The sequence below is a fragment of the Branchiostoma belcheri genome, unplaced genomic scaffold (genome assembly GCF_001625305.1).
Source record: "Branchiostoma belcheri isolate BF01 breed outbred unplaced genomic scaffold, Haploidv18h27 scaffold15, whole genome shotgun sequence".
Lineage (NCBI taxonomy): Eukaryota > Metazoa > Chordata > Leptocardii > Amphioxiformes > Branchiostomatidae > Branchiostoma > Branchiostoma belcheri.
In genome coordinates, this window is record NW_017802935.1 from 2,542,386 (window position 1) to 2,555,843 (window position 13,458).

Here is a 13,458-nt window from a genome sequence, read left to right on the forward strand (position 1 = left end):
ACATTGTCTTATCACTGGTAAACAAATGCTGGTACATGTTACACAGCTTTGACTAGTGCAGGAGCTCCACCCAGCATTCATCGACAGTATTGCACCACTTGTATTCTACATTTACATCATATTGCCCATGTTTGCAGACCCCGTTGGGTGGTATCCACCTGTGGGAGACCAAGCAGAGGTTTATGGAGGGCAGTCTGCACCCCTGTAATGTACTGATGTGTCCACATACGTAAGTATTGATCCATCCAGTGCTTTAGGATAAAAATAAAAGATGTAAAGTGCTCTTCTAGGTGATTAAAAATTAAAAAAATAATACTGTCTTGTAGAAGTATTTCCTTAGGATGTACTCCTTCACAGCAGGTGTCATTGTTTTTTTGCCTAAATTCTTTTTTTTTCATTCCAACAGGTGTGTTACAAATCTTCCAAAGCCAAGACAGAAACATCCAGGTATTTTGCTTATGTGTTTGCTTCTTCATGGGAAGTTGTGTATGATGCACGAAACCTGTATTTGTCTGCACATGTATGTGTCCTTCAGATAATGTAAAGACATACTGTTTAAAAATACATGATGTAACTACATGTTGCTCTTCCTTAAAGCAAGATGAGTGGATTGTGTGCAGTCCATTATTTTAAACTAATTACACATGAGTTATATGGAAAAATTTCAATTTCTATGTTATTGTACACAATCATGTATTATGTAAAATCTTATATCCTACAACATTCCCCTTAGGCCTTACCCACTAACCCAGAACATTTCCACAACAGCTATTTAATGTAGGCCGTCCAGTTTCTTCAGGAGCACTTGACCAGTATTGTTTATAAGGGAAGATCATGCCAGCGAGTTTTTCTGTACATGTAGACAGTTTAATGGTGTTTTCTGTGTGTGTTTTCTGCCAACAAACTTCCCTCCAGAAGTTGGTCCATCGTCCGTCATGGTGGGCAACTTGGTGCAGGGCCGGCGCATCGCGGGCGCGCAGGGCAGGGACATCGGAACTCTGGACGGGGACGATGAGCAGTATAGAAAGGTTGGTACAGCTGCAGTGGATTAGCTCCCTCTTTCTGGATCCCTCATAACTGCAGGATTGCTTCAACACTCAAAACGTGTGGCACATGTTTTTCCAACTTCCAATATAATCACAATAAATTTTGTTTTGGAATGGAATTTTAATGTTAGATGCCAAGTTTAAAATTTACAAGTCTTGTTCTTCCCGAAGCCTTTAATATGTTGTACATTTTGTACTCCAGTGTTAACTTATTATGGTGTCCTCACATTTTACATTTCACTGATAGACAGACATGATCATCCAACAATTACTTGATATAAACTGCCCCCCACTACCATTGATAGCTGGTTTCCTTTCTGGAGCCACCTTTTGACTGTTATATACATTTCTTTCATACAATTTCTCCAAGACCAGCACTTGGTTTGCATTTACCAGTTTCATACAAAATGTACCTTAGTAACCACATTGTGTGCTGACTGTATGCTTGCTTGTTACTTTGAACTGCACTGCCTTACATTTTACCAGTTATTTTGTTCACACTTAATGTTAATTACATGACGTACATTCCCATAGACTTTCCCACCTTGGTGCAACTCTGGAACTCTGAACTTCTGAATCCCAGTTTCTTCTTTTAAAACTTCTTCTTCAATCTCTTTCCAAAAGCTATACCTCTGGAAGACCTCTCTTCCTTGTTTTGGTATACTGCTCTGATTATTAACTTTTTTGTTTGTTTTGTTTTTGCTGGGAACGTTTCCTTGAATTCCAGGGTTTCTCCTCCCTGCGGTTGAGCGGCAAACAGCACATCCCGAGCGATCCCATCGAGGCAACAGGAAAAACCGTGAGGCGCTTTTCGAACCTAGAAAACCATACGGCAGCTTGTACTGTATTCTCTCTACCTGAAGGGAAGCACCCCTGCACAAAGCATGTACTTATCCTGACACAGTGCACTTTACATTATTATTATAACACCTCAGTGCCTTTCTTCATACCAAAACAAGCAAACTTCATGTTGATTTTTTCTAAACTTTTGCATCAGAAATGACGAGTAAACAACGATAGGCTTGCGTGTTGTTTGCAAAGTTTTCCTAACATGAACCAATCACATGGCATGTTACATAAAGTACATTCTCATGTACATGTACATGTAACACCTGCTTTTGCTTACATTTGATTTGATTGGTCGACCAACATTGGCTACTTTTACCATTCTTAAAGGCATGTTGTAACAGTCGTTGAAACATTTGTGTAACTGATTCTTGGAATGACGTTTTAAGACTGAATTTTGAAAAAGTAGTAATTCTTGATAATGTATATCCAAATAAATAAGTGTTCTTATTTTACTACTTTTCACTACAACCACGCATCCAAACACTCGTACACAAACTATTGAGTTAAAGACGTTCAACATTTTTGACGGAGACGTACATAACTGTAAACTGAATGTACAGCATGATCCCAACATTCCTACAATCTTTCCTGCACCTTTTATTTGTGTTTATATGATTATAAACTGGTGGTTGTGGTTGGTAGAGTGTAGCACTGTTTTGTTGCCGTTTGCTACGTCACACACTCGTGCATGCACTTCACTGGAGAGAATACGGTACTGGCTCGCAAGACTTCTCAACCAATCGCAAACCTGAAAATCAAAGACTGTTGAAAATTAAAAAATCAACTGGGTGTTCATTTTGACATAGTTCTTGCCTTTACATGCCTTCCCTATCAAGCCTTAGCGACATGCACATTTGCTACATGTTTGAATTTTGTGTGTATTGCTTCATGATACAGTACGAATTTTATTGTCATCTACTGATTGACCATTTTACTTTGTTCTGATCTGTATTTGTGCAATCTGCTCCTTTTCCTTTTATATTACACAAATTCAATATGACATACTTCAGATACTTCAATCTTGTACCCTTCTAGCAATGACAGAAGTCTCAGATTTGATTTGTCAAGCATTAATTTGCCTTCCACCATTTTCCTTACAACTACATTGTATGATAAGTAAATGATTCATTCATTCCTTGTGTTTGAAATCATTTTGTTTTGTCTCTTCTTCGAATAATATTCATTTGTAAAGTCACAATTCCTCTGATTCCTTCTTTATTCTTTCCTTATGCTGTGCACATGAAAACACAGCTTTCTCTGTTTCTACACTGTGTTACATGTACATATTGCTTAACTGCTTAACTCACTATCAAATACCTTGAGTTCTCACACACAGCTACTATACTAACTAACTGACCTGTCAAGCAGATTTCAATCAACATAACCCTCTCCCTGCTGCCCATTATTGTTTGACAACAAAAAATTACTTGTAGCAGGGAGAAGGTTAACAATTCCTACAGTGTCATTCGTCCCCAGCAATTTCTCCAAGCTGTGTCAACTCCACATTTCCTACAGTGTACAAGTAGCCAGTTAGTTTTCTCCTGTTCACAGTTTTTGTTGTGTTTTTTTTTCCTTATTTAGCATCAGTTCCTGTCAGAAATCCTCCAGTGGAGAGCAGCCACCACCCCGGAGGAGGTTCTGTTCTCACAACTCAATGCAAAGGTGACTTTCAAGTGTGCTTGTATGTCATTATTATGAATGTAAGACCCTTTCTATCATCTTCCTGGCCCAATAGACTTTGTATAGTTGTAGCAAAGTACATGTAGGACATTTTATGTACATGCAGGTATTCATAGTTGAGTCTTTTTGCATAGAGCTGTGAAAAACTTTCAAGCAGCACTATAGGGATTGTGTACCTGCATAGATTTTTGTAAATTAACCTCTCTGAGCTAGTTAGGCTATCCATGTTTCCTGATCTTGCATATTATTTACCTAGGGAAAAATAAAAGATGCACGTACATGTATGTCCAGAATTATTGTATAAGTTGTAATCTGGCAAACGTTTTTGTTTAGAAACAATCAAAACAATATCAATAGATTCTCTTGAATAACCTTCAACATGGGAAAATTTGAAAAGTTACCTGAGCAAGATTTAGTGTACATGTACTTACATGTATGGCTCACTTAGGTGCTGTGTAAGGGCATTTTACTGTCATTTTTATGTTTATGGTTATCCTTATCCGACAACAAATGAAATAAGAAAAGCATGAACTTGTCAAAACATTTGACACACTCAAGATTGATATAAAACATACACGAGGGTATGTTTCACATGGTGCAGTTAAGTTTAACAAAAACATACCCCTAATGGAATGGATCAGTCCATCACTAGGCAGTTTCCTGAGCCACAGCAGGACTGCACCACTCAAAGCACAGGGGTGTTTCAAGATCCACTTTTCATGTTCCACAGACCACGGCATACCGTGTGCGGAGTGGCAGCATTTCACGGCTCCTGAGGACTGGCTCTGGGGTACTCCTTGTCACAAACCCACTGTGTGCTCTCATGTAGATCTCTGGTAGAACCTTCCACGAACAAATGGCAGAGAATAGAACGATCCTATGGCCCCACGCACCTTTGTCAAAACATAGACATGCCAAATATTTTACAGACATGCAGCCACTCTCTCATTGGTTAAACCGTTAATTGCCAGGCTGTCATTGGTTGTGCTGCTAATTGGCAGACTACTATAATTAGTGATATTCCTACTGTATATCTTTTTACTGCGACCTCTTGCCACAAACTATTGATATTTTACTGCAGAATTGCTTCAACTGCGAACCTTAAACACTGCATAAAAACTTCTTCCCCCTTATACCACAAAATTAAGTCCCTGCAAAGTGATTCTACAGTACTATTTGAAATCATCTGAACTATAACTTGTTTAAAACTGAAGGAATCTGTGTTCTTGCCATTTGTTCCAGTGAAGGTAGAATGTGCTTTACTAAACCAGTGTGCATTCTCAACAGATGTAGTCCCGCCTGCCTGCAGAAGTAGTGAATGCTGTGTAGACTGAGATCATGCCTGGCTTTCTCTGTAGTCTGGGTCTTATAGTTCACAAACAAAACCTAAATACAACCTGTGTTATCATTCAATAGTACTGATCGTACTACTGAATACTCCATTGTCAAAACAGAAAAATAGGAAAATAATCTCAATCCAGTTTTAGCTTACTGAAGAGCTATTCTTCCACTGGTCTCGCCATAGAAGATGCTATATACAGTATTTACAAGATCTTTGAACAGGGCAAATTTCCAGAGTTGTTTTCGACAAGCACATTATGAATAGTCTTGTCCTACGGACTGCAACCCTTTCCAGTAGCATGCATTCGTGTGAGCGGCATCAGCTGGGATTCAAACTCACAACCTCTTGGTCCAGAAACAGGGTCGCTGACCACTGGACTACACATGCTACAAAAAAAGTGTCAGGTTGTACACTGTGTTTGCGTTGTTCAGACCCAGACTATCCATTGAAGGAATGGCTCCATGTATGACAAGGAATGCAGGAGGCTGCTGCTGCATGGTTCTACTGATACACCTCCACATTTCATTCTCTCATTCACTCACTCAGACCCCTCTTCCAGCTTATACCTGTTTGTTGAGACGTAACCTGTACGTGTGTTTGCCGTAGAGTAGACAAACGTGTAGTACATGTACATGTTTGTCAGTGGTCTGAAGTGTTACTCTTGTGTGTAAATATGTTTTGTATAATATACTGTCTCTCAATATAACATTATATGCTGTACCAGTCTCGTACTAGTACATTTTACTTCACCGGTTTGTTATAGGAATTTTTGCTCTTGAATACAATTCTTAAGTTAGAAATATAAGTACAAAGTTGTACATATCATGCTCACATTATAGTGTTCGTCTAGAATGCCTTTTTCCATGAACGTGTCGGTGTATAGCTATTGACAGGATTACATTGGTTCCAAGCCTTGGCCACAAAATTTGTTTCTGTCTGCATGTGAAGCTGATGTTGCATGACACAAAATAAGGTGGTTCTACTAAGCTGTAGCAGGTGGTGGAACCCACAGTTTGTGACATAGTTGTTTGTTTGTGTTTCAGGGCGGAGGTGCAGGTGCAGTGTCCTGTATGCAGCTGCATAAACGTGCAGAGAGGATCGGCTGTCTACTGCTGGAGAAGGGGAAGATCAACACAGGCGACCACGTGGCTCTCATCTTCACTCCTGGTCAGTACCTTGGTCCCTTAACCCAGGCCAGGGTCATGGGGGCACTGCATAGTGGAGTGTCTGACCATCTGTCTCCATCCCTCTTGGCTATGCGTTAGGGTTAGGGTTTCTGTATTCCTGGTCAGTACTGGATGGCAAACTTGGGTGTCATTATGTTTCCCTCTATACCACAATGAAATGTATTGTTTTACCTAACGTAGGGAGGTGGGGGGAATATGCTGTACTTGCTTAGAAATGTGGCCTTTGTAGTTCATCTAAATCACCTCCACACATTTATTACCCCTCCCCCCTCCCCGTTTCTCTCAAGTGATAAAAGCAAACTAAACATGAAGTTTATTTTATTCTACAGGTATTGACCTTATTGCAGCTGTGTATGGCTGCTTTTACGTTGGTAAGTACACATAATTTCCTTTTATCTGAGTGCTGTTGGGATATTTATGGCCTAGAACATTTTGTAATGACAACATCAAATACCTTAAGAAAGCTCTATCACATACATGGATATGATTTCACTCACTTTCAGATATGTGATACAGTTCATGTAGAGTAGTATACTTTGTATATTGTAGTACAGTAGTATACATTGTGTATTAGCACACGTTTACTTGCAGGAAATTTTTTATTACTGTCACCAATACATACACATGCACAACGCACATATACACAAGCTATTTAACTCAACCTGTGGTTTTACTGTTCAGGTGCTGTTCCAGTCCCCGTGCGCCCTCCCCACCACCAGAACATTGCGACCACCCTCCCCACTGTTAAGATGATAGTGGATGTCAGCAAGTCTGTGGCAGTCCTCACCATGGGAACTATGCTGAAACTACTCAAGTCTAAAGTAAGGACTGATACCTCTAAGTAAAGACTGCATGAGTGAACAACAACTACATGTACATCCTTTGTATATGAAGAAAATGAGATGTGTTAGGGTAGTCTCCCCTTTACAAATTCTAAATTTCAAGTCAATCCATTGATCTACTGTAAAGTAACATGAATCAAAGTTGAAAAGTTCTAACTGTCTTTCCAGCAAACATCTTAAAATTTGCTCTCCAATTGAGATCTTTACCGATGAATTCTTATCTAAGAATGCAGGAAAGTTGGAGCAACTTTTTTTTTATTCAATGAGATTCAAAGAATCTAATTTCATATATTGTGTCTTTCATCCCAGGAGGCAGCTAGTGCAATAGATGTGAAGACGTGGCCTGTGTTGTTAGACTGTGACGACACGCCCAGAAAAAAGCTGTCCAGTATCTACCGTGCCCCAACACCAGAGATGTTAGCTTACCTGGACTTCAGTGTGTCTACAACAGGCATGCTGGCTGGTATCAAGGTGAGTTATCAATATCAACTAGCTAGTTAATTGATAACGTAAGTATATTTATATCAAGATGCAGGCTTCCTGAACACCAACCCTATCCCATTGCAAACTGACACATATATATGTGAAGTAAAATGTGATGTCGCTGACAGAAAATGGTTGCGTGTTTGTATCATAGGCTGGTCCTAGCTATTTATGAGCGGCCCAAAAAATGAATAGACACCTCACATTTTTTGGGCTATTGCAAACACTTCAAGTATGAAATGATGACATGAAAATGTGCTAAGAATGTTTTGCTGCCCTGAAATTGCATTGGATACCTTTAAGATGAGTTTGTTGTATTTTTCCTCAGATGTCTCACTCAGCGGCCAGTAACCTGTCACGCTCGCTGAAGCTGCAGGCTGAGCTGTACCCGTCCAGAACCATCGCCCTCTGTCTCGACCCCTTCTGTGGGCTGGGCTTCGTGCTCTGGTGCTTAGTGGGGTAAGATAGTCTTTCATTCTATGTTGGACTATGTAAACTGTTTGTATGTTAGGTACAAATGTACACCAACAGTACTGATGATGATGGTACTGTTTTCTATGAATCTGTTCCATGTAGGGCTACCTTGAGACAAATCAGTTACTTGAGTTTGCACTTCTACATGGTCATGTGGATTCATTTTGACCATTGTCCTTTGCCCCCAGGGTGTATGCAGGTCACCACACCATCCTGATCCCCCCTGCTGATGTAGAGGCCAACCCCTCACTGTGGCTCATGGCTGTCAGTCAGAATAAAGGTAACACTCATGTAGTTCGCCAGCAAAATGGAGTAATACTAGTAGTTTCCAAATATTGAGTGACCACACTGCATTGTTAAGTCATTAGTTTTACCTGTTTTGTTGTTGTATTGTTGTGTAAGCAAACCTGTTTCTAAAAGTATCTGGACTAAACATGAAAGTATTTGTTGTTTTCAGTGCGAGATGTGTTCTGCTCGTACGGAGTCATTGAGATCAGCACCAAGGGACTGGGAGGGTCGACTGGAACTCTGAGGGTAAGTAATGACGTGTTCTTGAGCTACAAATTGTCACTGGTTACTTCAAACAGTCCATAACCAGGTGCATAGTGTGCCTGTAAAGCTGGTGCTTTTTGCTGTAGTTACTAATGTTGGTTGATAGTAGGTAGGTACAGATATGAACATAATCCAGTGCTTGCTCTCAGAATTGTGATTGTGTTTTCTCTAGAAATTGGTTAATAATAGTTTTACATTGCGAACATTATCTTCCAGAGAACTATGGTCTTCTAACATGTTTTTATTTTTCTTTCCCAGGCTAAGGGAGTGAACCTATCCGGAGTGAGGACCTGTGTGGTAGTTGCTGAGGAGAGACCCAGAATAAACCTGTGTAACTCCTTCTCCAAGCTGTTTAAGGACGTTGGGCTGTCCCCTCGTGCTGTCAGTACTACGTTCGGCTGTAGGGTCAATGTTGCTGTTTGCTGTCAGGTAACTTACTATTCAGTTTTTTTATTTAGTCAATTCTCAGACAGAAGTATTGTTTTTTGGGTGGCGCACAGGGTGGGTTTGTATGTACGGGTTTGAAAGTATTTTCTTTCTGTTAGACTCTGATAACTGAAACCAAATGTTGTGTATGTACAAATGTACAGGGAACATCAGGTCCTGACCCCACGTCTGTGTTTGTGGACATGCGAGCCCTGCGGAATGACAGAGTTACGCTGGTGGAGAAGGGAAGTCCTCACAGTCTCTGTCTCATGGAGTCTGGGAAGGTAAGAAACTCACAAGTTCAACATAAAGCAACATGGATAGCCTGTACATTTCCTTGTAAACTGCAAACCCTTATCCGAGTCTCTTTAATTACTATTTTACTCCTTTTTCTGTGGAGAGTATTAGATTGTGTTAAAGTCCAGAGTAATCATACAATGTACATTGTATGTTCTGTCTCCTCAGATCCTGCCAGGAGTGAAGGTGGTGATAGCCAACCCTGAGACAAAGGGGCAGTGTGGGGACTCCCATCTGGGAGAGGTATGTACAGCCATTGATCTTCTAACCATAAAGACAAGCATGTAAAATATACAATGAATTTAAAACCTATTTGTATGTAGCCATTGTGGCCACTTTTGGGTGGTCTCTTAGGTACTTTTCTCCATTGACCCAAAAATTAAAAATCCTGTCCTGTCTACAGTGGCCTTTTGTCTACTGTGACTGTTTTTGTTTTCCAAGTCCCTTGAAAGGTCACTACAGACAAGTTTGACCGAGAACACACCATAGGTTGGTAAATATATAAGTTGCATTCAATACATGCTGAATTTAAGTGTGCTTGTCCACTGTCCACAGATCTGGGTGTCCAGTCCACACAGTGCCAGTGGCTACTTCACCATCTACGGAGACGAGTCCTTACAGAATGACCACTTCTCAGCCTCGCTGACCACCGGCGACACCACAGCGGTCTACTGCAGGACAGGCTACCTGGGCTTCCTCAGACAGACTGACCTCACCAACCATACAGGAGGTCAGTCAACGGTCAAACCCTCTGGACATAGCAGATTCATTTCCTGTCTATCCACTAATTACACATGGCTTTTTAATGTTTCGCCAAGTTTTTCATGAAGTTCTGCTTAAGTTGTTACTGATTAGGACTATGGTGTCACTGTTGTAATGAATATTTTTGGAAGAGTTTGGGTGTAGTTTGAAGTATCTGGTTGTGGCTTCATGAGCAACTAACAGTTATTTTTAAAGATGGTACCTGCCATGTTTTTTTACCATAATTTCTCTAGTTTGATGGGATTTTTGCCTGTATGATTTTCACCCTTGTATGATTGTATAGTTACATTATGGTACAATGTGAATGCCATTCAGCACCAAGGACAGCAGCGCAATTATAGTTGCTTTTTCATACCAAATCTTACACTTACATGTGCTTAATGTGTCAAACCTGTTATTTCCCCTGCAGAGTACCATGATGCCCTGTATGTGGTGGGTTCGCTGGATGAGACCCTGATGTTACGAGGGATGCGGTATCACCCCATCGACATCGAGAACAGCGTGCTCAGATGTCACAAGAACATCTGCGAATGGTAATGTATAATGACATCACACCAGTCATAGCATATTGTGTTTACCGGGGTATTGGATTTTTATGAGTATGACTTTACTATCAATCTCTTTCATGGTGATACATGTACTTTGCCTTAGTATTATGAAGTTTTGAATGATAGTTTTCTTCGTGGATGTCTTCAAATTTTAAAACAACCCAGATGACCATTTCCATACCTACGTTATTCTGTTTTGACTATAGAGGGTATTTTGTGTCATTTCTATGCTTGTCTACTACAGATTTTTATCATACTAGAGGTTTACTCCTCTTAACTGTTACTTGGTAGGTTGAGTGGCAAATTTCTTGGACTTTGAGAAAGAAGGACTGTTTGATTCAAAATGTGAAATGTTTCAAACATTTTGTACAACTGAAACTTTGTTTGAATGCTGTAAATTGATATTCATGTGTGTTATTTTTGTTTCCAGTGCTGTGTTCACCTGGACTAACCTGCTGGTGGTAGTGGTAGAGTTGGAGGGTCCTGAGAATGAAGCCCTAGACCTGATCCCGCTGGTCACCAACGTGGTGCTGGAGGAACACTACCTCATCGTAGGGGTGGTCGTGGTGGTGGATCCAGGTCAGTGTCCAGTGTTCAGGCCAGGATCTGGCCCATGGCTCCTGTCTGCAAAGTACCTCCAACTTACATTGTAGCATGGCCTCTAGCCATTTCTTGGCTTAAATTTACATGGACACAAGTAGTGTACAGTAGTACAGTACAGTAAGGGCATAAAAACATAAGGCTTATTTAGCATGATTTTGTCTTGGGTTTTGGTTTTGCAAACTTTGTACAGTGTAAGGTTGGCATCTGTTTCAGTTTAAGTTTTAGTTAGTTTTAGCCTGTTTTTTTAAGTGATAGTTGTAGAAGCCTTTCAGTTAAAGAATGTCTGTAAGAAGCTTAAAGGCTCATTTTTTTGTATGTGTAGCTCATGTAAGGCTCATTTTATACATGTGCAGCTGCAACAATCATAATCTTTCATTGACAGAAGATTCTACCCTGTATGTTTAGGAGTGATCCCGATCAACTCCCGCGGTGAGAAACAGCGCATGCACCTGCGGGACGGCTTCCTGGCTGACCAGCTGGACCCCATCTACGTCGCCTACAACATGTGACAGAAGGGGGACGCCCCTGCTCAAGACACCCTCCCTCGAGACCGCATCGTAGGCAGCCTCCAGAGAACCCAGTCTCCCAGGCACCAGGCTAACTGACACTTCTGGTGTCACCGCTGGGGGAAAGAACCGCAGCCTTGGATTATGTTTTTTTGGAATATCAGTTGCAGACTTGCAGTTGGATTTGACTGTTGGCAACAGTCTGCTTGCCAAGAGACTTCACAGCATCCCTTCAAACAGATATGTCTTTGTTTATTCTCCCTGTCCACTTTGTGAAGATAGGAGCTGTTGGAAAGTGTCAATCATACTTTACTCCCATCTTTTTTGAAAGTACTGGGTATTTTCCATTATCAATGGTACAATAGCCTTCAATAAGATCACATGGCACGGCTTTTGTTGGCAGGTTTTGTTGGAGATATTGTATAATTGTTTGCAGGTTTAGAATGGACAGTTGGCTTTAGGAGTGACTTCCTGCATGTTTTCTTTTTGAGTTTTCCTTTGTTTGCACAAAATGTACATAAATTTTGTACAATCCATTTTATGTGTGTGTTGAGCACCTTTAAGTTTTGATATACATTGAATTTATGACATTTTGTTATGTTTTGTTATGTTCAAATAGCATGCAGTTGGTACTACACTCATATGGTTGCATGATTTTGGTACTCCTCAGTCCTCACTGACAAGCATAAAATACCAAACTTAGTTTTGTTATGCCTTGGTTGTTTGAATTTTCTGTTTTATTTCTCCCATATACTGGCTTGGAAGTGTGACCAGGTTTGTCCATTGCAGCCACTTTTCATATTATGCTTTTGGAAATTTCCCATGCCACCATTGGTAGAGGTAGAGCTTTTTTGGTGTGGTCTGAAATATGTTCTTGGGAGGGAAGACCCAACATAGGTGGTCTTGTAAAAGTGTAAAAACCTTGGCAGGGGTGAAGAAGTTCCAACAATTAATGAGAGGATGTGTCCTTTCTTAGGCTTAGAGTGGTGCGTATTGTAATAGATTTTCATCAGATTTTTTACTATGTACATGTACATGATGCTGGTCCTATCCTGGCTGCATTGTTTTGGTACTGGGCATCTAGTAAATTAAGCATAGGCCACCAGTAAAACAGGCATTTGCCACCATGAAATGTAAGAACATCAAGCCCTATAGTAAGTGGTACATGCATCCATTCACCTGTATTAGGCTTTTTAACATGTACATTGTAAGTACATTGTAGTTTATGTTTACCGATATAGCAGGTAGGTACACAGAGGCACTCCAATGTGTATGGTTTAAAGCTGGTTTAGGGTAGAGGTAAGCAGTAGAGGTAGTGAAGAGAACATGTATAACGGACAAATTGCTGCTGGAATCAGGCAGTGCCTGCTGGAGGGTGGCTTTCTTAGATTTTTGGCGAAGCCTCAGGGGCGGAGCCGTCTTATGCTATGTTTTGTTTGTTCATGTGTGACTATATTTAGAATGGGTTTTTGAAAACCATGACTTCATTGATTCTTAGCCTTTCGATATAGTTTGTACACACATATGCCTTATGTTTTAATCAACAGTTACAAATTGTAATCTTTTTTAAAATCAAACCATTTTAGTATCAAATTGTAAAGCCACAATTACTACAAAAATGATGTATCATTCCTTATGGTCGCTTACATCTAACTTTTAAATAGGAGCTGTTTTGGAGCCTTTTGTTTTGCTATAAATGTTAAGCAATTATTATTTTGATCCTTGGACTCTGAGAACACTTTGATATCAAAATAATGAAAGCCATTCCTTGTTGATTACAAAATCAGCCTCTGGTGTTGTAGTGTTGTACATTCATACTTGTTGCAAAGTTTTTGGTTTTACACCTTTTGCATTTGTCCCC

The 13,458-nt window shown here is 40.3% G+C and overlaps 1 protein-coding gene across 1 annotated transcript in view; it reads left to right on the forward strand.

Moving 5' to 3' along the window:
• Positions 1-12,546, forward strand: part of LOC109465241 (disco-interacting protein 2 homolog C-like) — a 63,422-nt gene extending 50,876 nt beyond the window's left edge. The window contains 16 exon segments of the mRNA XM_019762386.1: positions 1,774-1,845; positions 3,477-3,557; positions 5,961-6,084; positions 6,434-6,475; positions 6,786-6,925; positions 7,256-7,417; positions 7,758-7,888; positions 8,092-8,183; positions 8,361-8,437; positions 8,714-8,884; positions 9,046-9,165; positions 9,347-9,421; positions 9,734-9,908; positions 10,350-10,473; positions 10,919-11,067; positions 11,497-12,546. Coding sequence (XP_019617945.1) covers positions 1,774-1,845; positions 3,477-3,557; positions 5,961-6,084; positions 6,434-6,475; positions 6,786-6,925; positions 7,256-7,417; positions 7,758-7,888; positions 8,092-8,183; positions 8,361-8,437; positions 8,714-8,884; positions 9,046-9,165; positions 9,347-9,421; positions 9,734-9,908; positions 10,350-10,473; positions 10,919-11,067; positions 11,497-11,600 — 1,839 coding nt within the window. The 3' untranslated portion in view covers positions 11,601-12,546.
• The last annotated feature ends 912 nt before the right edge of the window (positions 12,547-13,458 follow it).